The 26,706-nt window shown below is 53.9% G+C and overlaps 1 protein-coding gene across 3 annotated transcripts in view; it reads left to right on the top strand.

Annotated features, from left to right (window-relative positions):
* Positions 1–25,893, top strand: part of PPM1F (protein phosphatase, Mg2+/Mn2+ dependent 1F) — a 39,525-nt gene extending 13,632 nt beyond the window's left edge. For all 3 annotated transcript variants that reach the window (XM_074391012.1, XM_003942635.4, XM_010330460.3), the window contains exons 3-8: positions 5,326–5,477; positions 10,660–10,862; positions 11,439–11,627; positions 14,170–14,313; positions 19,977–20,070; positions 21,888–25,893. In XM_074391012.1, the coding sequence (XP_074247113.1) occupies positions 5,326–5,477; positions 10,660–10,862; positions 11,439–11,627; positions 14,170–14,313; positions 19,977–20,070; positions 21,888–22,267 (1,162 nt within the window). In that variant the 3' untranslated portion in view covers positions 22,268–25,893. The remainder of the gene's footprint in view (positions 1–5,325; positions 5,478–10,659; positions 10,863–11,438; positions 11,628–14,169; positions 14,314–19,976; positions 20,071–21,887) is intronic.
* Positions 25,894–26,706: the final 813 nt, after the last annotated feature.

Raw genomic sequence — 26,706 nt, 5'->3', positions numbered from 1 at the left:
GTCCTTGGCTTACAGATTTATCCCTCCTAGCTGGCCTTCTGGCATGCAGCATCTCCCTGTGTGTCTGTGCCTTCACACCTCCACTCCCTGCCTGCTGTGTGTCTCTGTGGCTCCTCCTCTTGTAAGGACACTGGACATTTTGGACCAGGGGCCACCCTCCTACAGTGTGACCTCATCTTTATTTCTTTTTCTTTTCATGGAGAATGGGATGTCGCTATGTTGCCCAGGCTGGTCTTGAATTCCTGGGCTCCATGGATCCTCACATTTCTGCCTCCCTAAATGCCGGGATTACAGCCACTGTGCCCAGCCACTGTTACCTCATATGAACATAACTAATGACATTTGCAGAGACATTAACTCCAAATAAGATCACATTCTGAGCCACAGGGGGCTAGGACTTCCACATACCTTTTTGGGGAACACAATTTAATGCATAAGAGGTGATAAGCAGTAAGTCCTGTTTCTGATCCGTGTGATGGCCAAAGATGCAGAGGTTGGTAGATTAAGAGGCTGACGTGAGGCCTTATAGTCAAAAGAGTGGCAGGGCCATGTAGCACCCTGGCCACCACGATCTAAGAGGTAGCTGGCACTGTCCCCATTCCACGGGTGAGGAAGCTGAGGCACAGAGAAGTGGCACAACCAGCTAGCAGATTTTGGGGAAGATAGAGAGTAGTGTATCCACCAGCAGATGGTGTAACCGTTTCCGAGGCTGACCTCAGAGGTCCCTTCCTTGCCATGCCCTCCCCTTCTTCATTTATTCATTCATTCTGCAAGTATTTGTCCCATGAGAGATGGTGAAGGACAAGGTCTCTTCTCTAACCCTCTCTGCTCAGACAGGGTCTTAGAGTCAGGCTCTCTGTCTGGCACAGGGGCTGCTCATAGAGGCAAACAAGCTGGTGGGCCATGTGCTGTTTCTGTGAACCTAGTCCCTCTCTGAGGGGATGTGCCCATGGTTCCCAGTCCAAGCATCACCCAAATCACCTGAAATATCCCCTGAAGCTGTGACAGGCCCTCAGCCATAGCTCCCTCTGACAGAGCCTCCGAACTTGGCAGCTGCCTCAGTATCCTCCAAGCATGCACTTCTTTGCCCCTTGCAGCAAAGCAACACTGTTCCTGACACCCATCAAGGGCCTAATTTCCTTGACCCCAGGCCCCAGCAGAGTCAATGACTTGCGCTCTCCCTGTGCGGTATGGGCACAAACGTTGCTGAGTGTCAGCCACATGCAAGTGCCATGCCACCCAGCATCCCCCACAGCCACCCAGATCTCAGGAGGAAACACCTGGTGACCATATTCCATGGGGTTGTGGCATATGCAAAGGCTGCAATTGGCTTGTTCTGGGGAAATAGTTTAGAGATGTGGCACAAAGTGAATCAGCCCCTAGTGGTGGAGCACAGTGGGCCCAGCAGGACGGGAAGTAAGGGGAGGCCCCACATTCCGCCTTCTCTAGAGGAGCAGGTGGCGCTTGGCAGGGAGCAGGGGAGTCCAGACCAGGGAGTTCTACAGCCACTGGGCCTTCGCAGAGATGGCGGGGGGGCCATCACTGCCCTGATATGAAAACCCAGGCCTGGGACAGAAAAGTTGGTCCACCTTGGCCCAAGCGTGAGGTGAGCAGGCAGAGCCAAGCGGTTCCAGCTCCAATCTGGGAATCGGGTGGAGAAGCCATCCCGGGGAACAACAGAGCCCAGGCGTTTGCTGGAGCTGCGTGCGGCACAGGTACAGAAGACGGATGGGCCATAGCAACGGGGTGATGACATCAGCCTTCAGTTCCTGGACAGGGGGAGAAGGGCACAGAACAGGGCCTCGGGGAAGGGTCCAAGGTGGGAGGGCCTGGATGGCTGACGAGTGAATAGGCAGCACAGGTGACCTGCCCAGCAGGGCCCCAAGCTGAAGTTGGGGTCAGTGCCAGGGGTCCAGGGGAGGCAGTGGGTTTTGGGTTTAATGAGGGAGCAGCAAGACTTGTTGAGCGGCCGCTCTGTGAGCTGCCTAGTGATGGGTGCAAGCAGGAGGGACACAGAGCTCCCGAGCCTCCTCAGCCCCTAGAAACCTACCCTACATGGTAAAGTGGAGTATTTGAAGGTCTTATATTTTCCTGGTGTCTTACTGGATTTATCTTTTAAGTCATTTCTGTTCTTTTCTAGCATCTTCTTTCACACGCAGGTGTGGATGTCCACAGGTGTAGTCAACACTTGGGGTCTGAGCCTCACCTGTTGTCTACACTGAGTCCGACTGTCCACACACACACACACACACACACACTCACATACACTCACATGTGCTGATACACAGTCACAATTCCACCTCTGAGCTCTGCTTCCCGTCCCCCAGCCTGAGGATAGGCTCTTGGGCATGAAGGGCTTTGAGCATCTCGGTCCCTGGGCTCTTTCACATGCTTCTGGAGGCCGTCCAGAAGTCAGAACACCCAGTCCTCAGGGGCTATTTACCTCTTGTCTCCCCTCTTGTTTGCAGCCTCCTGTCACATATTTGGGTCCCTGAGCAGTGCATACTACAGGCTAATGATTCAAGTGTAGTTTTCATCTCTGCCACTAGACTGTAAACCCCTTGTAACTGCCCCTACCCCAAGGTTGGTGAGACAAGTGTTTCTCAGGCACCTGGGCCTTGCACACACTTTGGCTTGTCCCTGGAGCATCATCTTGCCTTGTGTAGGAGCCTGCCCTGCAGAATCAGGGTGGATCTGCACAGTGCAGTAACTCGGGGCTGAGGACCTCCAGGGCGTGTCCCAGTCAGAACCCTGGGATGAGGCGGGAACTGTGTCCAGGAAGGGGATGCTGGTGGCCTTAGCCAGGCATTGTCTAGGTCCCCACAGCCGGAAGTTGCTTCCCTGCCCCCAGCAGCAGCAGTGGGTGGGCAGGAAGCTGAAGCCTGACCTTGCCGGGACCAAGGGGAACAGGCGTCCCTCCTCCCACTGCGCAAGAGGAAAACCCAGCAGTTGGCAGGAAACCCCCAAATGGCAGAGGAACTCATTTCTCATGTCTTGGCTGGTTGTTTTTCAAAGACAGTTCCAGAGGCTTCTGTGAGTCACCCTTTCATTTTAAAAACTCAGGAATCCATCCCAGTAGATTCCTCAGACCATCAGTAGCTCGGGAGCCCAGCCCCCATGGAACAAGACCTGTCTGTCAGCCCATGCTATTGGAAGGTCCTCACCTTCCAGTTAAAGCTGGGAGTGTCAGCACAGTGCTGAATCACCTTGCCACCCGAGGGATGACCCCCTGGCCCCCACTCTCAGGGATAGGCACACAGGGGTGAATGTGTGTCACCCAGCTCCCGGGGCCCCCACTGGGTAGGGTAGGCAGATTCCAGAAGTCAAAATGCATGATAGAGGTCATAGGGCCACTGAGGGATCCATCGCTTCTGCCCAGAAGACTCAGGGATGGCTCCGTTCAGACACTTCTCCCCACTGCCCTCCTCAGCCACAGCTGGCTTCAGTGTCCCTACCCCTAAATTTCTTCCCTTGATCTGCTCCGTGTCTCTCTTCTGCACTGCCTACCTGCTAAAAGATGCTAACTCAGGGTTAACATTTCCTCCCGTCGGTTTGCTTTCAGCCTGCTGTGACCTCCCTTTTCCACCCACCTACACCTCCGTGACTCCTCAGCTCTGTTCTGTGACGTTGAAAGCAGTGACCCAGTCTCACATCTTAGAACCGTTTCTTCGTGGCCCCCAGAAGGCCACCCTTGGGTCATCCCCACATTGTTAGCCATGCTCTGACCCTGTGGGACCAGCCCCCCATCCTCATTCATTCCACAGCTCCATCTCCTTTCCAGACTGTGTTCTTGCAGGCCCTTGAGCCTCTTGACTGACCTCCATGGAACCTAAGAGTCTCCATGGAAACGGAGCCCACTGCCCATCCCCTGCCTGGCCCTGCTCCGTCCCCACTGGGGTAATTAACTCTACCACAAGCCTCCTAGTTGCTCAGAACAGAAACTTCAACACTGTCCTTGCCCCTCCCTCTATACTTCCCAGCTCTCTCCCCTCCTGTTCACCACCACGGCCCTGCCCATCCCAGGTCTTGGACTCTCTCCTCTGGACAGTCATTACTCTCCACCAGCCCACCCTCCACACCAGGGTCAGAGAGGCCTAAAAGCCCCATTTGGTAATGCCATTGTCCCTCTTTAGAACAAACCAAAGTTGGCCAGGCGGCTCATGCCATTATCCCAGGGCTTTGGGAGGCTGAGATGGGAGGATCACTTGAGGGCAGGAGTTCAAGACCAGCCTGGACAACACAGTGAAACCCCATGTGTGCAAAAATTTTACAGATTAGCTAGACATGGTGATCCATGCCTGTAGCCCTAACTCCTCTGGAGTCTGAGGTGGGAGGATCTCTTGAGCCCAGGGGTTTGAGGCTGCAGTGAACCATGACTGCACAGCTGTACTTCAGTCTGGGAGACAGAGCAAGACCCTGTCTCTAAAAATAAATAAATAAAACACAAACCAATGGCAGTGCTTCCCTGTTACCATAAAGCTTGGCCTGCCCTGTTCCCACAGCCCCTCACCCCAGTGGCCCCGATGGCCCCATCTGCCTAGGGACCTCGTGGACCACGCACAGCCTCTGCCAAGTGTGCCCACGGGTCCCACACCCCAGGATCAGTTGCCTGGAGTTGCTATACAGATAACCACAGACCCAGCAGCTTAAACAACAGAAGCGTGCCTCATGCTGGAGGCTGTCGTCTGAGATCAGGATGTTGACACAACTGGCCATTTTGGTGCTATGTGAGAAACCCTTGGCACTCCCTGGCTTGTAGTCTCATCCCCTGGGTCTCTGCCTCATGTTCCATGGCGTTCTCCCTGTGTGTGTGTCTGTCCAAATTCACCCCATTTATAGAGATGTCAGTCATTGGTATAGGGGCCCAGCCTGCTCCAGCATGACCTCATCTTAACTAATTCTATCTGTAATGACCCTGTTTCCAAATTAGCTCCATTGTGAGGTACTGGGGGTTAGGGCCTGAGGGTATGAATTCTGGGGGGACACAATTCAACCCAGAACACTCCTCATCCCCCAGGGGCCCCAGTGGCATGGGTGATTCCTCTGCCCTCCTGTGGCCAGGAGCCATCATCCGCATGGATGTCAGGCAGTTTGCTTACCCATCAACAGTCCCCTCCATGCCAACTCCAGCCCCACGTTTGGTCCAGTGCCTCAGCAGATGGTTGCGCCTCTGCCGTTGTATGACCTTCCTGTCCCAGCTCCCCGAGGACAGGGGCCACCCTGCTCACTGTGACTCCTCAGCATATGGGCTGATGGTTGGGGAAGGGGTGCTAGATGTGGTCTCCTGCTGGGAGCTGCCCCTCACTTTCCCCTCCTCATCCCTAGGAAGGCCCCACCACCACTTGCTGCAGCTCTGGCCCACGAAGCAGTTTCCCAGCTACTACAGACGGACCTTTCCGAATTCAGGAAGTTGCCCAGGGAAGAGGAAGAAGAGGAGGAGGAGGATGACGATGAGGAGGAGAAGGCCCCTGTGACCTGTAAGTTCTCTTTCTTCTGAGGTAGCCCCAGGGCTGCTTAGCAGGCAACAAAGGGTGAGGAGGACATTGTGGGAAGCCCCATTGATTGGGGTCCCTAAGGGTGCTGGGGCCCTTGCTCACAACAGCAGCAGAATCAAGCAGACGCGGCTTGGGACACCAACGAGGTGGAGGGTGGCAGTCACACCCCTCTTCAGGTCATGCAGTTCCCAGTCAGCCCATGAGGCAGGGGTGGGTGGCACAGACACCCTCCTGTATCCCGGTCTCTCTGAAGTTCCGGAACAGGCCAGGAAATGAATGATGCTTGTCTCATTTCACAGAGGTTCTCACAGGCAATCTCACAGTCATGCAGCCAGGTTCAGGTGCACTCTGTGTTGTACCTCAGCTAACATGTGCCCAGGCAGGTGAAGTCAGGGTCAGCCAGGTGGCATGCCAGCGGGTCTCAGGCAGCAGTGGTCCCCTCAACACTGAGGCCCCCTACCTCAGCAGCCAAAGTCAGGATTCTATCAAGTGGAGACGCTCTATGGTGTCTGTGAGCCCCATGGTCAGGCATTGGTGGACGTTTGTCTGTCAGACATCAGCACGATGTGACGCAGAAATGGAGAGGACGCAGAGCCATTTGACAGAGGATCTAATTAAAAAGCAGAGATTTTATGTGACTTTCTTTCACTCTCCTAGTAATGGCATTTTATTATATTTCACCAAAGTGTTGGTTGATGTTGGAACAGAAATATGGGGAGTGAGAGTTGCAGGCTGCAGCAGGGGTGCCACAAGGGGGTAGCAACGCCCCACCCAGCTGAAAACTTGTCCCTCCACAGGCCAGCAGGCAGCAGAGTCGCAGCGGATTTCCTTCCTTGCCGTTTCCTGTCTACCATTTCCTTTCCCTTCTTCCTTTGCCATTTCCTTTCCTTTTCCTGTTGTTCTAAATTCGGCATTACTAGTGCATGCATGCATCGAAAGAAAAGCAAGGAACAAGGTGGGGGAAGAGAGAGAAGGCGAATACCCGAAGCCGCCAGCATCAGTCGGTGCCCGCGCTCTCCTCCTCGCTTTGGTCCCTGCCCTCTGCCCTGGCTCCCTGCCCGCATTGCCTGGGAGCGCAGCCTCGCTTTCGCCTGGGAGACAGCTGTCCACAGTGACAGGCGGCCATTGTTCTCGGCAGAGGCAGCAGGCTTCCGGCCAGTGGCAGCTGCTGCTCCTCAGCTCTGCGGCCCCACGAAGGGGGTGACGCCGCTGCTGCCGGGCCCCGCCCGGCCCCGCCTGGCCTTGCCGTAGGGTCTCTGTGGGTCCACGAGGGAGACAGCGCCACCTGCCAGTGTTAAGGAGTGCTGCTGTACCAGCACCAGTCCAGTCCCACGCCCAGGGCTCCTACAGTCCTGGGAGCTTCCCTGTCTGTCAGAGCGCCTCACGCAACGTGCACAGACCTGCCTAGCGGCCTTGATCATGCCCACCCTGTCACGGCAGTAGAATGTAGTAAAGTCTTTGGACTTTGAGCCATTCTTAAAAAATTGCATCGAGGTGGGGATTGTATTATAAGAATCGCCAGTGAAGGAAAGCAAGTGGCTAAAACCTCTGTGTGGCTGCCAGCCAGCCCTCCTGTTTGCAGCCTCCTGTCACATATTTGGGTCCCTGAGCAGTGCATACCATACACTAATAATTTGAGTGTAGTTTTCATCTCTGCAACTAGACTGTAAACCCCTTGTAACTGCCCCTGCCCCAAGGTGAGCAAGACAACTATTTCTCAGGCACCTGACCCTTGCACACACCTTGGCTTGTCCCTGGAGCATCTTGTCTTGTGTAGGAGCCTGCCCTGCAGAGACCGGAATCAGGGTAGATCTGCACAGTGTGGTGACTCAGGGCTGAGGGCCTTTAGGGCATGTCCCAGGCCGGACCCTGGGATGACTATGATCAGAGCAGAATCCAGAAGCGATTCCTGAGGTCGTGGGGCTGCAGCCCTTAGCATGGGGAGTCTGTGGGCCAGGCAGCACTGCCTTAGCCATGGCCTTTGCCTGAGCAGAGTCTAGGCTAAGCGAGCCGATGGAAATAGCAGCAGCACCAGGGGCGAGACCATGAGCCACAGCAGCAGCCGAGTCTCCCCCCAAGCTCAGGCCTGGTAGGCACCAGGAGCCCACAGTTTCCAAAGGGAGTGAGGAGGAGCTCATGGCATTTAGGGGCAGTTTTCTGGGCACAGCTGCTCTCAGGGAGAGGAAAAGGAGGCAGCACTTCAAGTACTGGCTGGACAAGGGGGGATTTCCTGGTTTGCAGGGGATCCACTGGCCAAACTTGTGTGGAGCCACCTTCCCCAAGCTGGGACTGCCCAAAAGAGTTGTTAGGCCCCCCCTGCACCCACAGCCTTGCCAGTCCCCAGTTCTTGCCAAATGCTTGAATGGGCCCCTGTCTTGGCCGTGGCAGCAGCAGCAGCTCGCTCTGGATGCCACTACCCCTGCCTTGATGCGTGGATTCCCAAGGACCTTTCTGTGACCTCTGGTGTGCACAGCCCTTGTGTTGATGTTTCTTCTTCAGTGGCCCCCTCTGGCCTCAGCCCTTCTCCTTTTCTTCCATAGCCTCCTCCTTTGGGCAGGAACTCTTTCCTTCTCTCAGTTCCCCATGTCCTTTGGGTATGGCCTGTGACACTCAGCTTCTGCCGTTTTCAGTTGCTTGGCCTTGAACTCCTGCCCTCAGGTGACTGGCCCTGACTCACGGTGCTTGGCACATGCACCTGAGCTGGGAGGAGTTCCAGGAGGGTTTGTGCATTGAAGTGATGTGAGTCTCTGAAGGCAGAGCCTCCATGGTCTCCTTTGGGACTGGTACTGGTTGATCTTTTCTTGAGAAGCCAGGCTTAGGTAGAATTTGGTTGTTTTTCCTTTTCAAATGAGTATTGTAGCTTGTATTATTTGTTGCTATGTAACAAATAGCCACAAATGTTGTGGCTTAAAACAACAGACGTTTATTCTCCCAGTTTCTGTGGGTCCGAAATGTGGGAGCAGCTTAGCTGGTTCTCAACGGGTTGTGATCACATGGATGCCAGCTGGGCTGGAGGGTCTGCTTCCAAAGTGGTTCTGACACACGGCGATTGGCAGGAGGCCTCGCTGCTTGAGCATCATCACAGCTCAGACCGAGCGGTAAGAGGGAAGGAGGAAGAGGGCTCTACACATAGGCAGGAGGCACAGATCCTCTGAGTTTATAGCATCTGAAGTACGCATGGTCACTGCCATTCTCTTCATCAGAAGCAGTCGAGTCCCACACTCAGCAGCAGGAAGTGAGCTCCACCTTGCAAAAGAGGAAGTCAGAGAATTTGTGGACATCCTTTAAAGCCACCGCCACACAAAACTAAACTTGTAATGGAAAATTGGGAAAGTATTAAGAAAGTGTATTTCCAGAAAAGCTGCCCATGGAACTGCCACCTGCAGTTCCCCTCTGACACCTTGTTTGTGTGCTGTTCCTGCCTTTTTTTTTCTGGCTTCGGTGGTTTTTCATGGACTTGTGGTTAAACTGCATATGTAATTTTCCTCCTTTTTTCACTTAATGTCATGACATAAGCAATTTATGTGCTTGTAAACTCTATAAAAATCCATTTTTAGTTTTCTATTTTAAGAGACCAGGTCTCCCTCTGTCATTCAGATTGGAGTGCAGTAGGTATAATCGGAGCTCACTGTAACCTTGACCTCCTGCCCCGGCCTCCTGAATAGCTGGGGCTACATATCATACCACAACACCCAGCTAATCTTTCTCTTTTTTGTTGTTGTTGTTATTTTTGTTTTGTTTTGTTTATTTTTGTGACAGAGTCTCGCTCTGTTGCCAAGGCTGGAGTGCAGTGGCGGGATCTCGGCTCACTGCAACCTCCACTTCCCGGGTTCAAGCAATTCTCCTGCCTCTGCTTCCCCAGTAGGTGCCACCAAGTGGCACATGCCATCACGCCCAGCTAATTACTGTATTTTTTAGTATAGAGGGAGTTTCACCATGTTGGCCAGGATGGTTTCGAGCTCTTGACCTCATGATCCGCCCACCTCGGCCTCCTAAAGTGCTTGGGATAGTTTTTCTTTCCTTTTTCACTTTTTTTTTTTTTTTTTTCTTTTGAGATGGAATTTAGCTCTTGTCACCCAGGCTGGAGTGCAATGTCATAATCTTGGCTCACCACAACCTCCTCTGCCTCCCGGGTTCAAGCGATTCTCCTGCCTCAGCTTCCCAAGTAGCTGGATTACAGGCACGCACCACCACACCTGGCTAATTTTGTATTTTTAGTAGAGACAGGGTTTCTCCATGTTGGTCAGGCTGGTCTCCAACTCCCGACCTCAGGTGATATGCCCGCCTTAGCCTCCCAAAGTGCTGGGATTACAGATGTGAGTCACCACACCTCACCTTAGTTTTTCTTAGTTTTTCAAGCTCTTATATGAACAGCCTTCATCGTTCTGGGATGAGTCTGCAGCAGTACCATGGTGGGGTCATATGGGAGTAGCATGTTTTGTTGTGAAAATCGTATTTAATAGCAGCTTAATTCTTTTTTTTTTTGAGACAGAGTGTCGCTCTTGTTACCCAGGCTGGAGTGCAATGGCGCGATCTCGGCTCACCGCAACCTCTGCCTCCTGGGTTCAAGCAATTCTCCTGCCTCAGCCTCCTGAGTAGCTGGGACTACAGGCACGCGCCACCATGCCCAGCTAATTTTTTGTATTTTTAGTAGAGACAGGGTTTCACCGCGTTGACCAGGATGGTCTCTATCTCTCGACCTCGTGATCCACCCGCCTCGGCCTCCCAAAGTGCTGGGATTACAGGCTTGAGCCACCGCGCCCGGCCAATAGCAGCTTAATTCTTCATCAAGAGACTAGATCAAAAGTTAAATATCATTCCTTTGTCACTGGATATATAGCATTTCTAATTAATGGGCAATTACAAGTGATTCTGTACTTTGTCTTTAAATTGTTTTAGTGTTTCTGACAATTTCTTTAGGGTGGGTTCCCATGAGTAGTCGCTCCATGGTGGGATGGAAGACTTCAAGGGCCAAGGTGCCAAACTAGACATTTCTAATTCTGGTCACAGGCTGCCATGTGCACTTTATTGAGTTGATGTGCTCAGAATGCCCTGGGAGGTGATAGGGGCTGTGCAGGCCCTTGTGGGAGCTGTCAGGGAGCCAGCAAGGCTTCAGCTGGCTTGGTTGGCACTTCCCTGACAATCCCTCTATTATACCCATCAGTGCTGGATGCCCAAGGCCTGGCACGGACTTTCTTTAACCAGCTTTGGAAAGTCGCCAGCCAGTGGCAGAATCAGGTGCCACTCGCTGCCCGGGCCTCACAGCGGCAGTGGCTGGTCTCCATTCATGCCATCCGGAACACTCGCCGCAAGATGGAAGACCGGCATGTGTCCCTCCCTTCCTTCAACCAGCTCTTCGGCTTATCCGTGAGTGCTCCTGTGCGGGCCCTGGGGACAGCTTTGGAGGGCTGGGGCGAGGGTGGGGGTCCCCCGGGTACCGAGAAGAGCTGCCCACCAAGGCTGAGGCAAGAGAGACACCCATCAGCTGCTATCTCCAGGTGGAAGTGCGGGCAGCTCTGAATCCTCTTCCCTGGGGAGTCTGGGAGGCCCAGTTCATCATCCCAGCATCTTTGCGCCAGGGCAGTCGCCAGCTCTTGAACTTGCCCAGCAAGAGACTAAAAAGGGCAACAATGTGAATCTATTATAAGGGAGGCCTGGGCACCACGTTCCCCTGACTTCAGCACTAGGAGCCACCTTCTGCAGCCCCTTGTTTTATGCTTCTAGCAACTCAGAACAGATGGTGGAACCGAGGCTTCTGCGAGCTGTCATTTTGCAAACCTCCCAGCTCATACACACATAAGCCAGGCTGCCTGTTGGATGGCGAAGGCCATACTGATTCCCTCAGACTCTACCCCATCAGTGCCTACCATCATACCCCTGTGGGAGCAGCCTGGGTCCTGGGAAAGGTCAGCAGGTCTGTGACTCTTACTGCATCCCCACCAGGACCCTGTGGACCGCGCCTACTTTGCTGTGTTTGACGGTCACGGAGGTGTGGATGCTGCGAGGTATGCTGCTGTCCATGTACACACCAACGCTGCCCACCATCCAGAGTTGCCCACAGACCCTGCCGGAGCCCTCAAAGAAGCCTTCCAGCACACTGACCAGATGTTTCTCAGGAAAGCCAAGCGAGAGGTAAGGAACTGGGCCTCAGGTGCAGTTTAAAGGCCAGTGAGAGTCCCTGCCTCTGCAGCGGGAAAAACGCCAAAGGGTCTGGTGGTGCTGGAAGGTCCTCACTGAACATTGCCAGTGCTCCTTCCATTTCTTCTACAGTGTGGGGTAAAGGGTATTTGGTTCTCACTTGAATGGAAGCAACACAAAGCCTGCCCCGACCCAGCATGCTGGGCCACTCAGCTCCACAGATCTGCCTCCCACAGAGGGTCTGCAGGCCTTGAGGAAGGCAGCCTGTGGTCAAGCGTTCCTGGGATTTTGTTTTAATGAAATGTGGCAAGGTGACAGACACAGACCTGTACCTTAACAAAGAGTTTGCTACTCAAAGTTCCTGAGAGGAGGGGCCACGCCACACAGGGCCATGCGTGGGAAGCACCAAGGTAGTTGGCACAGAGAGGGGAAAGAGGCAAGCTGGGCCCGGAGGCTTCTCTGCAGCCTCCCCAGGTCTTTGCTGTCTCGAGAATCAGCCCTTCCGGGACCAGCAAGGCCCCAAGATGTCAAAGCATCAACAGGCAGAAAATAAAAAACCTGATTAATCTACTGCCCACCTCCCCTTACTCCCATCAGCAGGCTGCTGATGTCCTCTGGGAACATTCCTTCCTAGGGAGTTACAGCCACAGGTAGGGATAAGACATTTGTTTCTGAAAGAAGAAACAACACAGATGCCTCAGACCCCTCTTCTATGAACTTACCCACTCTGAACCCCACTAGCATAATTTCACTAGGTCCTCCTTTCAGCCCTGCGAGGTGAATACTAATATTGTACCCATTTTAGACATTGGGAGACTGAGGCTCAGTCTCAGATATGCCCCAGTGAGAAGACACCAGGGGAAAGGCACACTTTTATCACAAGCTTGAGCACAGACCTTCATGGAAATTAGCAGAGCCAAGCTTTGCATCTCAATAGAAAACCATGCAGTCTCTGCAGCTGCAAGGAACCCATTGAAAAGCAGGCAGGCCTCTACTCCTGGCCCCTCACCTCAATCCCAGGAAGTGACAAAGACCTCTGAGCTCAGGGCTGCTTCTCAGAATAGAAAAGGAATTCTCTGAAGCAGGCATAACAGCTTTATTGAGGCTGGGCATAGTGGCTCACATCTGTAATCCCAGCACTTTGGGAGGCTGAGGCGGGTGGATCACTTGAGTTCAGGAGTTCGAGACCAGTCTGGCCAAAATGGGCACCTGTAGTCCCAGCTAGTCGGGAGGCTGAGGCAGGAGAAGGTCTTGAACCTGGGAAGCCGAGGTTGCAGTGAGCCAAGATCATCGTGCCACTACACTCCAGCCTGGGCAACAGAGTGAGACTCCATCTCAAAAACAAAACAAAACAAAAATTAGCCAGGTATGGTGGCAGGCACCTGTAATCCCAGATACTTGGGAGGCTGAGGCATGAGAATCACTTGAGCCCAGGAGGCGGAGGTTGCAGTGAGCTAAGACTGTGCCACTGCACTCCAGCCTGGGTGACAGAGCAAGACTTCATCTCTAAATAAATAAATAGCCAGGTGCAGTAGCTCATAACTGTAATCCTAGCACTTTGGGAAGCCAAAACAGGTGGATTGCCTGAGCTCAGGAGTTCGAGACCATCCTGGGCAACATGGCAAAACCTCATCGCTACTAAAAATACAAAAAGTTAGGGGCCGGGCGCGGTGACTCAAGCCTGTAATCCCAGCACTTTGGGAGGCCGAGGCAGGTGGATCACGAGGTCGAGAGATCGAGACCATCCTGGTCAACATGGTGAAACCCCGTCTCTACTAAAAATACAAAAAATTAGCTGGGCATGGTGGCGCCTACCTGTAATCCCAGCTACTCAGGAGGCTGAGGCAGGAGAATTGCCTGAACCCAGGAGGTGGAGGTTGCGGTGAGCTGAGATCGCGCCATTACACTCCAGCCTGGGTAACAAGAGCGAAACTCCATCTCAAAAAAAAAAAAAAAAAAGTTAGCCCATGGGGTGGTGTATGCCTGTAATGTCAGCTACTCAGGAGGCTGAGGCAGGAGAATCACTTGAACCCAGGAGGCAGAGGTTGCAGTGAGCCAAGATCTCGCCACTACACTCTAGAGCATGACTGTCTAAATAAATAAATAAATAAATATCATTACTGAGATACAATTGACACATAGTAATGTGTCACATATTTAACGTCCACAATTTGGCAATTTTTGGTTTATACAAATATACACCTGTGGATCCCTCACCACAGTAACAGGCATATTCAGGACCACTGGAAGCTTCATCATCTGCTCTTCCCTGCCCACTCCCCAAACAACCACTCATCTCTTTTCTGACACTGCAGATGGTTTGCAGTTTCCAAAAGTGGATATGAATGGGAAGCTTCAGGATGCACTCTCCTGTCCCTCAGTGTGAAATTCAGTATGAGATTCACCGGAGCCATTGCATGGCTCAGTGGTTCAGTCCCATTTCTGGCTAAGGTTGTTCAGCCTGCACCGCATGTGCCTGCAGTGTGGACCCCATCCCCGCCCCTTCTCAACCCTTGTGGGCCCTCTCTCCCTGCAGCGGCTGCAGAGCGGCACCACGGGTGTGTGTGCACTCATTGCAGGACCGACCCTGCATGTTGCCTGGCTCGGGGACTCCCAGGTCATTTTGGTGCAGCAGGGACAGGTGGTGAAGCTGATGGAGCCACACAGACCAGAACGGCAGGTAAGGGGATCCCTGCGCCCAGGCCCAGGATGTTCCCGGCCCCCATTATGCTGGGCCCACAGGGGAGCCCCAGCCTGGGAACCTCAGGAAGTACTAATCCTGGCACCTTTCAAGAGGGAAGGGCTCCCCACCTGATTTGAGTGGCTGGGGAGCCCCACGTGAGCACTTTTTGAGAGTTCTGTGGGTCACAGCTATACACAGCCCAGAGCTCCGGGGGAGAACAGAGCCCTCTAAACTAACAGGCAGCCCAGTGCAGTCGGCACAGCCCAGTGCAGACCAGAACCCGTCATACACACGGGTATGGAAGCCACAGGCTGTGTGTGAGCAAGGAGGGCTTCAGGGAGGTGACACTGCCCTGGGGCTGGAGGGAACCTGGCTGAGGGCTGTAGGGAGTAGAGGCTGCCTGGAACCCTGGCACTCAGGTCACTCACCTGGACATGATGACAGTCCCACTCAGACCCCATGTCACAAAACTGTCTCATCCGTGTGTCTCCTGAGGTCAGATCATGAGCATTTAGATATCACAGAATGACTGTTTATCCCTCAAACCCCATTTTTCCTATATGCTGCTCTCCAACAACTATGTTAGGTTATCCATGCACCTGGCAGGTAATTGTACATCAGCACATAGGAGCACCCGCCATTTCTTGGGGCTGCGGACATTGCGTTCATCGTGCACTCCCTCATGGGTGGGCATGGAGATCTTTTCAGTCTTTCGGTGCTAAAAACAATGCATCTGTACCTACTTTGTGCAGCATTAATTGTTCAGAGTCAAGTGTATCTGTATCTATAGGACACGTCCCCGGAAGTGGGATAGCTGGGTTGGAACTGATGCACATACAGTCTGGGTAGATTTGCCAAGCTGCCTACCTCAGGCCATGCCAGCCTGGACTGGCACTACTTGCCTAAGAAGGTCCATTTCCCCACAGTTCTACCAGCCTGCAGGATTCTTCCTGTCAGGTAAGAAGGCTGTCTCAGGGCAATTGTTAAGTGTGCTTTTCTGTTACAGAGTGAGTTTAAGCATCTTTTCAAAAGTTGAAGATCATTTACACAGCCTTTCCTGCAGACACCGTTTCTTTTCTTTGCCCATTTTTCTCACCAATGTATAGGTTCCATGTATATGTTAAGGAGATTGGTTCCTTATCTGTGGTGATGGACAGATATTTTCCCACGTCTTTTCTGTTTTTTGTTTATGGACTTTTGCCACATGGAAGCTTTGTGTTTTTCTGTAGTTGAGTTGAGCAGTCTTTCCTTTTGTGGCTTCTGGGTTTGGAAAGCACAGCAGAGACCATAAGACCTTGATGATTATAACAGTCAGGGGTGGCTGTGTTCCTTGGCCTTTCACTGTGGCTCACTGTCTGGGCTGGGCCTCTGGCACATCCTCTCCCCGTTGTACAGAGGAGAAAACTGAGGCTCGGTCACTTGCCCAGAGCACACCACCAAAGTCACAGATAGTCTCTGCCACTCCCCTGCCTCCACCACCATGGGGCATTTGGACCTTCTTCCGCCCCAGGTTATCCAGTCAGGTAAAATATGGCCAAGTCAGGATTCATGTTCAGAACCAGTGCCCCTGCCACACTCTCCAGGCTTGGCTCCTCCTGCTGTGATCTTGATCACAGCCCACCATCCTAGAGAACTAATCACAGATCCAGGCCAAGGTTCTCCCACAAAAAGAAGCATCATGTCAGTTACAAGGGCAGGAAACTTGCCTCAACCTGGCAGGCTTCAACGGGGGTCCAGCTGCAGCACAGAGCAGCTTCGAGGAGTATGTGGGGAGTGTGTGGTGCTCTGCCTTGTTCTGCAGCTGTCTGAGCAGTCTCCTGCATCTGCGCTCAGTTCAGCCTGTAAACACTGAGTGCCCACTCTGCACAGGATACTTTGTCGAGGCAGTGAAATAAAACAGGACCCACTTCCTGCCTCCAAGTTTAATGGAGAAGCAGGAGGAGGGCAAGGAGCTAGGCAGGATGTAGCAGAGAAATGAATGGAATGGAGCTGCGTCTCAGGCAGGTACGACTCCTGCAGGGCAGGAGAGAGACCAGGAGGAAAGGACAGGTTACGCCAGAATCAGGGCCAGGTATGGAGTGCGCCCCAACGATCCTCCCACCTCTTAAGGCTCAGAAGGCAGGAGGATGGCTTGAGCCCTAGAGGTCGAGGCTGCAGTGAGCTGTGTTCATGACACTGCACCCCAGCCTTGGGACAGAACAAGACCCTGTCTCCAAAAAAAAAAAAAGAAAGCCAGAATCAGTGGGTAGGAGTTTCAAGGGGAAGGGGAGAAGACCACCCACCTGCTGCTCCTACAGCTGGAGGAGCTGGGCTGCCCCAGGCTGGGAGGAACTCTGTAAGAACTCGCTAGAAGCTTCCAAAGTGATCAGGCCACTGGAGGACGACTTGAGGGATGGGTCACAAAAGTGAGTCCAGGAGGGCAGTGAGAGTCGTTACAAGTCACGCTGGCTCACCTGGTGGGCATCCTGGGAGAGAAAGGGAGGAGCCCTGGCTCTGCGAGCGGAGACGTCGCAGAGAGCCTTGGGCATCCAGGAGGATGGTGATGCTGTAGATAAGCTGCTGTGGCCCGGCTGGGTGGAGCACTGTGCTCTTAGGAGGCAGGAACTCATGGGCCACTAGCTCCGGCTTTGACCTGTGAAGCTGTTTCAGGCAGGTGGGAAGAATGAGGTGTGAGGAGCAGAGAGAAGAGCTGGCTGCTGAGGGAATGGGTGCTGGGGAGTCAGGAGGTGAGCTTCTAGCTTCAATGGGGGTCTAGCTGCAGCCCAGAGCAACTTTGAGGAGTACACAGGGGCACCTTAGCCTGGGGACGTGTTGGTCCAGACAAGGCTGAGCCTGGCCAGCATGTGACAGAGGTGGGAGCCACTGGAGGGTAGGGTAGGATAACCCAGGTGTAGGGCCAGGATTAGAGGGGCGAGCCCCGGGAGTCTGTGCAGCCTATACAGCACAGGAGTTGGGGCATGGTGAGAGAGGGTTTGTAGGCTGCAGGGGAGCAGCGTAGTCCCAATGTCCTCCTGCCCTTTGGCTCTGCCCTGTCCTCAAAGCCATCCCTGGTGGAGGGGAGGAGCTTTAGGAAGAAAGGTTCTAAGCTCAGAAAACCTGCATGGTCCCCTGTGGGGGAGAGCCCACCTCCAGAGGGCATGCAGAGCAGCTTGCAGTTCCTCCTCCATCGCCCTCCCTTGTGCCTGCCTCTAGGACATTGAGGGGCTGTAGTGGGCTGGACTGTGTGGGAGACAAAAACAGAGAAAGGCTCCCGATTCTCCCTGGAGCCTCCCACGCTCACAGCCCCTCCCCAGGGAACGCCTCTGAGGCACAGGGGAGAAGGCACTGCTTCCTCTGCAGCTCCTCGCCTTCTGCAGGCATCTTCACGCATGTGTGTGGGCACATGTATGTGTGAATATGCATCCGTACTGTGTGTTCATCCACCTGTCTCTCCCCACGCCTTTTCTCCTGCCCTCCTCTTGGCTCTCTCCTCCTATATTCCCTCCTTTCTGGTCCTCCTTGCCTTTCTCTTGCCCTGCTCATACCCCAGGGTGGTGAATCTCAGACCCAGAGAGAGCCTTCGAGGTCTCTTTTCCTGCCTTCTCCTTGGCTTAATTCCTCAGTTCAGCTGGGACAGGAGCATCCAGCCCACCAGGCACCTGTCCGTTTGCCACACAGGCCCATGGCTGCGGCGTCCAGTAAGACCAGGACTCCTGCACACCTGCGTCATTCCCACCGTGATGCCCTCTGCAAGGGAGCCAAACAAGGAGGCCTGGTCCTTGGTGGGGTGTCTGGAGAGGACTGTGTCCCCCAGGCCTCCCGCAGTGCGTGTGCATCTCTGGGGAGGGGATTGGCTGATACCCCAGTCTGTCTAGGGGACACCATCACCTGGGGCATCAGAGTTCTCATGCCCAGCTGGTACCATGCTGGGGACCAGAAGAGCTGGTTCTGTGTGGGGTCAGGAGGTTTACCTGATAGGAAAACGGGTAAAGGACTCCCTCTTTCCCCAATAGACTTAGAGGTGCCTCAATCCCAGGGTGCCTCTGTCACTCCATCAGGGATGCTGCTCTGCAGCCTTCAGGCAGCGCACTGTCACTGGGGCGGCCTCTCCTTCCAGCAGAGGCTGATAGGAACAAAGAGGTTTTTGGTTTGGTTTTGTTTTGTTTTTAAGAGACGGGGTCTTACTATGTTGCCCAGGCTGAAGTGCAGTGTCTATTCACAGACACGATCCCACTACTGATCAGCATGGGAGTTTTGACCTGCTCCGTTTCCAACCTGGGCTGGTTAACCCCTCCTTAGGCAACCTGGTGGTCCCCTGCTCCTGGAAGACCACCATATTGATGCTGAACTTAGTGCAGACACTTCATTAGCATAGCGCACTGCAGCCCAGAACTCCTGGGCTCGAGTGATCCTCCCACCTCAGCCTCCTGAGTAGCTGGGACTACAGGCATGGGCCACCGTGTGCGGCGGAACAAAGAGGTTTCTAGAGGACTTGTGGCTGGACCAAGCCTCTGTTCTGTCCTTAGAGGAACCCTAGGCCTGGGGTGCTGTGATCCTCTGGTGAGTAGAGACTGTGCCTGGGCTGAGCTTAGGTCGAGGAGGACAAGAACTAGGCCAGGCACAGTGGCTCACATCTGTAATCCCAGCACTTCTAGAGGCCAGGGCGGGCAGATCATGAGGTCAGGAGTTCAAGACCAGTCTGACCAACATGGTAAAACCCCGTCTCTACTGAAAATACAAAAACATTTGCTGGGTGCAGTGACGTGCACCTGTAGTCCCAGCTACTTGGGAGGCTGAGGCAAGAGAATTGCTTGAACCCAGGAGGTGGAGGTTGCAGTGAGCTGAGATTGTGCCACTGCACTCCAGCGTGGGCAACAGAGTGAGACTGTCTCAAAAAAAAAAAAAAAAAAGAGGCCGGGCGCGGTGGCTCAAGCCTGTAATCCCAGCACTTTGGGAGGCCGAGGCGGGTGGATCACAAGGTCGAGAGATCGAGACCATCCTGGTCAACATGGTGAAACCCCGTCTCTACTAAAAATACAAAAAATTAGCTGGGCATGGTGATGCGTGCCTGTAATCCCAGCTACTCAGGAGGCTGGGGCAGGAGAATTGCTTGAACCCAGGAGGCGGAGGTTGCGGTGAGCCGAGATCGCGCCATTGCACTCCAGCCTGGGTAACAAGAGCAAAAACTCCGTCTCAAAAAAAAAAAAAAAAAAAAAGAAAAGAAAAAGAAAAAGAAGATGACTGGGCAGGCACAGGCTGCAGTCAGGGCCTGGCTCAGGCTTTCTTGACCCTGCTATGTCACATGCCACCATTCATGTCACATGTTCCATCTTGGCCCAGCAACTTTCAGGGAAGGGACAGTGTCCCCAAGCTAGAGACAGGGAAGCAGAGTGCCTTCCTAACCCCAGAACGTTGCCCAGGGACGCAGGCAGTGCTCAGTGACCTCAGATGATTTGTTCGCTTTACCATTCCTGCAACTAAAGGAAATGCGAGTTGTTTATCATTTCTCACTGTTTTTAATGATCCTAGTTTGGGTGCATCTCTGAGCCTCCTGGCTTTGTTCAAATGCTGCAGCTTTGAATGCTGTCTTAGAACCAGCTCAGCCTCTGTTCAGGTGGCAGCAGGGGGCCCCACGCCCCATCCCTTGGCCCAGGCCCCCAACTCTGGCTGTGTCCTTGCAGGATGAGAAGGCGCGAATTGAAGCACTGGGTGGCTTTGTGTCTCACATGGACTGCTGGAGAGTCAACGGGACCCTGGCCGTCTCCAGAGCCATCGGTGAGAGCCAGGGAGGCCAACCCAAGTAGGGGAAGGTCGCTCAGAAGCCCAGGCCTCTCGAGTGTGGCCCGAGGTTCACTGGGGTTCAGGGCGGCAGTGCAATGGGCCAAGGGGGATTTGTTATGCGCTGCGGTGATATCTGTGTATTTTGAAGGGAATAGGGCAGATTCAGAGACTGCAACACAAGTGATTGCAGTGTGAGTTACACTGTATGTTATTACCTCATCTAAAACAGCTCTCCCCAAATCTAGTGGAAACCTGTGGCTCTCTACCCTGTGTGCTGGAAGTAGCGCTTTCAGTATTCTGAAAATGAGATTTGTCGTCCTCCCCCATTCATGCTGATGATCATTTTTGGGGGAAAAAAAAAAGTAGTGGGTTCTCCAGGCATGGTGGCTCACACCTGTAATCCCAGCACTTTGGGAGGCCAAGATGGGTGGGTCACTTGAGGTTGGGAGTTCAAGACCAGCCTGGCCAACATTAAACCCCATCTCTACTAAAAAATGTATTTAAAAATTAGCCTGGCGTGGTGACGGATGCCTATAATCCCAGCTACTCAGAAGGCTAAGGCAGGAGAATTGCTTGAACCCAGGAGGCGGAGGTTGTAGTGTGCCGAGATTGTGCCACTGAACTCCAGCCTGGGCAGAAGAGTGAAAATTGGTCTCAAAAAAATAAAATATTTTTTTAAAAAGTAAGGACAAGGGGTGGGGATACAAAATAATAAAAAAATTTAAAAAGTAAGGACAGGCGCTGTGGCTCATGCTTCTAATCCCAGCACTTTGGGAGGCTGAGGTAGGCAGATCACAAGGTCAAGAGATCGAGACCATCCTAGCTAACATGGTGAAACCCCATCTCTAGTAAAAATTTAAAAATTAGCTGGGCGTAGTGGTGCATGCCTGTAGTCCCAGCTACTCAGGAGGCTGAGGCAGGAGAATGAATTCAACCCAGGAGGCAGAGGTTGCAGTGAGCCAAGATTGCACCACTGCACTCCAGCCTGGTGAATAGAGCAAGACTCTGTCTCAAAAAAAAAAAAAAAAGTAGGGGGTACAGCTGGGCGTGGTGGCTCATGACTGTAATCCCAGAACTTTGAGAGGCCAAGCTGGGCAGATCACCTGAGGTCAGGAGTTTGAAACCATCCTGACCAACATGGCGAAGCCCCATCCCTACTAAAAATACAAAATTAGCCGGGTGTGGTGGCACACACCTCTAATCCCAGTTACTTGGGTGGCTGAGGGAAGAGAATGGCTTGAACCTGGGAGGCAGAGGTTACAGTGAGCTGAAATCATGGTACTGCACTCCAGCCTGAGCAACAGAGCCAGACTGTCTTAAATTTAAAAAAAAAAAAAAAGTAGTCCAGCCTGCATCTCATTGTCTCAGCATGCTGTCCCTGCCGGGTCTCAGGCTGGGGGTCCCATGACCTCACCTGCTCCTTCCTGATGTAAAAATCTCTCCCTGCCCAGCTGACTGCCAGGGATTTGGCATCTATCCCTCTGACCCCTCTGAAACGTTCTGTCCTTCCTAGCACCTTCTTGACAACTCCTCCGCAGGCTGCATCTTCCCTTGTGTCTCTGGACACTCCAGGAAGCAAGGCCAGGATGGGGCGGCTAGGACAGACAAAGGGGGAGCTCATAGGTCAAGACAAGGGGGTTCCATTCTCAGGCAAGCGGGAAGCACTAGGCAGTTTGCATAAGGGAGCAACAGACCCTGTGAGAGCAGGCTGGTCTCTGTCTCTGCAAGACGTGAGGTCAGGGCCTGGGCGAGTGGGAAGGAAGCCACAGATGCTGGAGTCCTCTGACCCAGGTTCTTCTCTGCCTGTCTAGGGGATGTCTTCCAGAAGCCCTACGTGTCTGGGGAGGCCGATGCAGCTTCCCGGGTGCTGACGGGCTCTGAGGACTACCTGCTGCTTGCCTGCGATGGCTTCTTCGACGTCGTCCCCCACCAGGAAGTTGTCGCCCTCGTCCAGAGCCACCTGGCCAGGCAGCAGGGCAGTGGGCTCCATGTCTCTGAGGAGCTGGTGGCTGCAGCCCGGGAGCGGGGCTCCCACGACAACATCACGGTCATGGTGGTCTTCCTCAGGGACCCCCAAGGGCTGCTGGAGGGTGGGAACCAGGGAGCAGGGGACTCCCAGGCAGATGGGAGGAGCCAGGACTTGCCCTCCAGCCTCCCAGAACCTGAGACCCAGGCTCTACCAAGAAGCTAGGTTGTCCAGACTCCCGCCCTCCCCTTCCTCCTGCCCTTGTCCTTCTCCCACTCAGAGGCCTCAGGACCCAACAGGCAGCAGGCAGTGGACAGGGCGCCCGCCCCACAGTGCTTTCCCCAGCACCCCAGAGCCACGCAGGGTGCCCCCTGCAGCCCATCCTGGTGGCTGTGGAACTGCACTGGGTGGCAGGCAGATGATAGAAGGCAGCCTAGGAGACCTCACCAAAGAGAAGATGGACCGGCTCTTGTTCCCAGCTCCCATGGGGCCAAGGTGGGACCAGAGGTCATAGGTGCCCAATGGCAGCAAAACCAAAGACACAGTGTGCGTGGAGCAGCACAGTCATGCATGTGGGACCCTGGGGCGGACCCAGGAGCCAAACTCCTAAAGCGCCCCCTGGGTCAGGCCCAGCAGTGGGGTGGCCAGCCTGGGTTTCCCATGGCTCCTCTCTACAGCCCCGGATGGGTTCATATCTACAGCTATGCCCATCAGGTCCTGGTTGACCATGCTGGTGTCCCAAAGAGGAGAGCACAGCAGGGCCAGGGATCTGTTCCGTAGCAGCCACCCCTGCCCCCACTCCAGGGCAGCCATGATGTGCTTGGACCCACCAAGGCCTTCCCGGCTGCTCTCTTCCCTGAGCTCAGAACCGACGACGCACATGTGTCTTTTGTTGGTGTGTTTGTTTTTTCCAGGGAAGTCCAATTCAGAAGCAGTATTCCAGGTTTTCTCTTTGTTTTATCAGTGCCAAGATGATCTGTTGTGTCATATAATTTAAGCAGAGCTTAGCATTTATTTTATTCCTTAGAAGATTTAAGTATTTACTTTTTTAAAGCTATTTTTCAGGAAACCTTTTTTTGCAGTATTATTGAGTTTATTTTCTAAATCAGGATTGAAACAGGAACTTTTCCAGGTGGTGTTAATAAGCCATTCAAGTGCCTTACGCAGCTTTGAAGAAACTAGGAATGCAGTGGGCTTGGAAAGGCCCATTGAGGTTTTTAGAAAAGCAGGATTTGTTTTGTTAGGGAGGGATGATTTTGGTGAGATCTTTCTGGAAGAGTTTTCCGCTTCTTGGTGATGCTGAGCACCCCCAAGTTTCCCCCGCCATGTGACTGGCAGGACCTGCGACTGCCATGTGATGGTGCCTGGACCCAACAGCAGGGCTCTGGGCATCCCGGATGACCTTGGCCTGTCTGCCTGCATTCCCATCCTCTCTGGCCTGGCTGGACCTTGCTGCTGTGTGATTGGAACATTCCCAAATGTCTTGTGAATTTGTAATCAAATTGGCCTCATTGGGAAAGACGCTTAATTAAGAGGCTCAAGCAAGCACAGAGGCAGCCCGTGGATCTCTGGCTTAGTCTGGAGGCAGCGGGGATGCTGCTAGGAGTCCACAGCACAGGCCATAGCCCTTTGCCTTGCCGAGGTGGCTGGCATCGCGCCTGCCTTGCTCTGCCCCGTGCCCTGAGCAGGTGTCAGAGCTCCACGTATCCTAGCGCACCCTGAGAGGGGGCCCACAAGTGACCAGTTCTGGGTGCCTCAGAGAGCTCACTGAGGGCGTCTGGCGAGGCTGGGGGAGGGCATCAGGCAGAGGGAAGAGGTCAGGGGACTGGGGAAGGACTCAGAGGCTTCCTGCAGGGCTGACCCGAGCTGCAGGAAGAGCTGAGCTAAAGGTGAGCAGGGCTGTTCCAAGCAGGGCAGGGGGAAGAGAGGAGAGAGGGAAGAAGCTGGGCTGTGTGGTCTCCATAGAGGCATTCAGAGTTCACCTGCAGACAGCGGGGACCCCAGGAAGGTCTGCACAGCTGCACCCCAGGCGTCTCAGCCTGGTCTCAGCTGGCTGAGGAGGCATGCTAGAGCTGCCTTCCTGAGAGAAGCCCTCTGTCCCGCAGGGAGCAGGGAGCCAGCCCTGCCGGGGCCCCACCTGCACACCCAGCCTTACCCCTCATTCTCACAGCACAGATTAGGTTGAGACCCTGCAGTCAATGTGTTACTTAAGGTCGCTTGATTAAAAAAAAAAAAATCTTCAACATAGTCATTGTCATTCAGACATTCAGAGAATGGTTGGCCACCAACAAAGACTGGGTATTGCTTGCTTAACTTGAAGGCCTGCTGCCTCCTTCTGAGGGTCAGCAACCAGAGCCCCTGGTGCCCTCTCAGCCCGGCCAGACACGGACGCAGGTCCACCGTCACCACCAGCCCACCCCACCATGGGCATAACCTTGGCAAAGGGAAAGAATGATTGACATCTACTTTTCTCTTTTCTTTGCTAATAATTCTGTTCCTGGTTGCCAAGAGTGGAGTTTCACCCTGTGGAGGTCTGGCTCATATCACCTGGTGGTCTGATTCATACCCTAGCTTGAGGATCCACCAAAAGATCTGACCGCCTCAGTGTACGGGAAGCTGTTTCCCCAGGCTCATCCCAGCGCCACCGCTCCCCACCCCTGAGCCAGGACCCCAGAGGATGGCTGTGCCCCATGCCTGGCAGAGGTCTGGTACCAGCACTGGGAGCTGCTCCATCCTTGCCTTGGGGCCGAGGGATCCCTCATCCACCCCTGCACAGTAGCTGGGCACAGAGGAGTACTCTTCCGTCTTGACCGGTACTGCACCGAGAGCCACCAGGCGTCTTCAGCCTCCAGTCTCCTGGGCAACCTCTTCCAGCCACAGTCCCACGATGGTCCCTAGCCAGGGACAGTGGTCTGTAAATTGTAATCCTCTCTCCAGCCCCAGCTCTCCACTTGTACCTTGTATGAGCTGAACAGACAGTGTACCTCTGAGTGTCCCTTTTGAAAGGCCCAGGGTTGCACTGATTCTGCAGAGGCTGCAATCTCCTGGAATGCTGTGGGTGCAGGTGAGCCGGTATGTCCTGGGGAGATGCTGCCAGTGCTCAGGGGCCCCTCCCACTGCCAGTGGGGTGGGGTGGTTAAGTGTTATTAGTGTCTATTCTTAAAATCAAGTGGGCTGGAGAAGAATGGAGCTCCAGATGCCAGCACCGTATATGGAACACAAAAGCCGGGGAAGCAGGGCCTGCCTTACAGGTGTGACTGACTCTGAGCCCAGGCCTACAGGGGCAGAGGGTGGTCCCTCAGAATCGCAGAGGCAGCTCCAGCCTCAGAACCCAGGATAGGAAGTGTGTTTGCAGGGGAGAGGGACAGGGTGCTGGTGGCAGGGCCAGCATGTGACCCCCTCTCCCCTTCCCTGCCTTGCTGAGCTCAATGTGAACACCGGCCTCCTCAGCCGTGTTCCTGGGGCTGGGAGGACAACTCTGGCCCTTCCTAGGCCTAGCCCCACCCCAAGCTAAATGGAAGTGAGGTGGGTTGTGTTAAAGGAAGTGGTGTTTTTGGTTCCATTCTGCGTCTGTAGCTCAAAGAGGGCAGGCAGCCCCTGGAGTCCTGAGTGTTCTGTGAAGGCTCCATAACTGCCATTCATGTGCCATGAAGGCCTTGCCAAGGGTTTATCTGCGTGCGTCTCAGTCGGCTTCTGCGTGGGAGTTGTGTTCCTGTGCAAGGGGAGTCTTGCTCCAGGACAGGACGACTGTCTTCCCCATTCTTAGGGACAAGTCCCAAGATGCCAGAAAGGCAGTCTCCCAAGGGCCCACTGTGCAGAAGTGTCAATAAACCACGAGTTCTGAACTCTGTCACCCGACTCCTGCCTTCTTCCTGACCTCTGAGCATCTTGACCCTTTGAATGTCCAGGATGTGTTTGGAAGCTGCTTTGATATTGGGGACCATCTGCAAATCTTGCGACGCTAGCAAATTCTGGAGCAAGCCCTGGCGGCCTGCACCCCTCTGCTCTAGCCAGCAGCCTGATTTTCCTCCCTGAGGGGCTCTGAGCCCCTACCAGTAGCAGGAAGGTGACAGGAAAGGGATTAAGCCCCTGGGACCTCACATTACGTGGGGGAGCCACAGGAGCACTGGAGACCCCTCATTTTATCTAGGATCCTGATGTGCCCCAGGTGGCTCCATCCTGAGGATGGAAACCCTCTGGCATCATGGTCTCACGGACCACTATTTATACCCTCCTGACACCTCCCAAGGCCAGGTGTGGTGGTGCACACCTGTAATCCCAACACTTTGGGAGGCGGAGGTGGGAGGATCTCTTGAGCTCAGGAGTTTGAGACCAGCCTGGGCAACACAGGGAGACCCCTATCTCTAAATAATCAAAGACTTGGCCCAGTGTGATGGCACAAGCCAGTAGTCTCAGCTACTTAGGAGGCCAATGCAGGAGGATCACTTAAGTTTGAGGAGCTTGAGGCTGCAGTGAGCCAGGATTGCACCACTGTGCCCCAGCCCAGGTGACAGAGTGAGACCCTGTCTCAAAAAAAGAACAAAGCACTGAGCCTTTCTTCTGCCCCCTACTCCCGTCAGCCCACTCCATGTTTGAAGCCTGCCTGGCACTTGTCCTGCATGGGAGCTCGGCTGCCGCCCAGAAGCGAGTCCACTGCAGGTTCA

The sequence above is a fragment of the Saimiri boliviensis genome, chromosome 21 (genome assembly GCF_048565385.1).
Source record: "Saimiri boliviensis isolate mSaiBol1 chromosome 21, mSaiBol1.pri, whole genome shotgun sequence".
Lineage (NCBI taxonomy): Eukaryota > Metazoa > Chordata > Mammalia > Primates > Cebidae > Saimiri > Saimiri boliviensis.
Note: the sequence above shows the minus strand (reverse complement) of the source record. Positions and strands in the feature narration are given on the sequence as shown.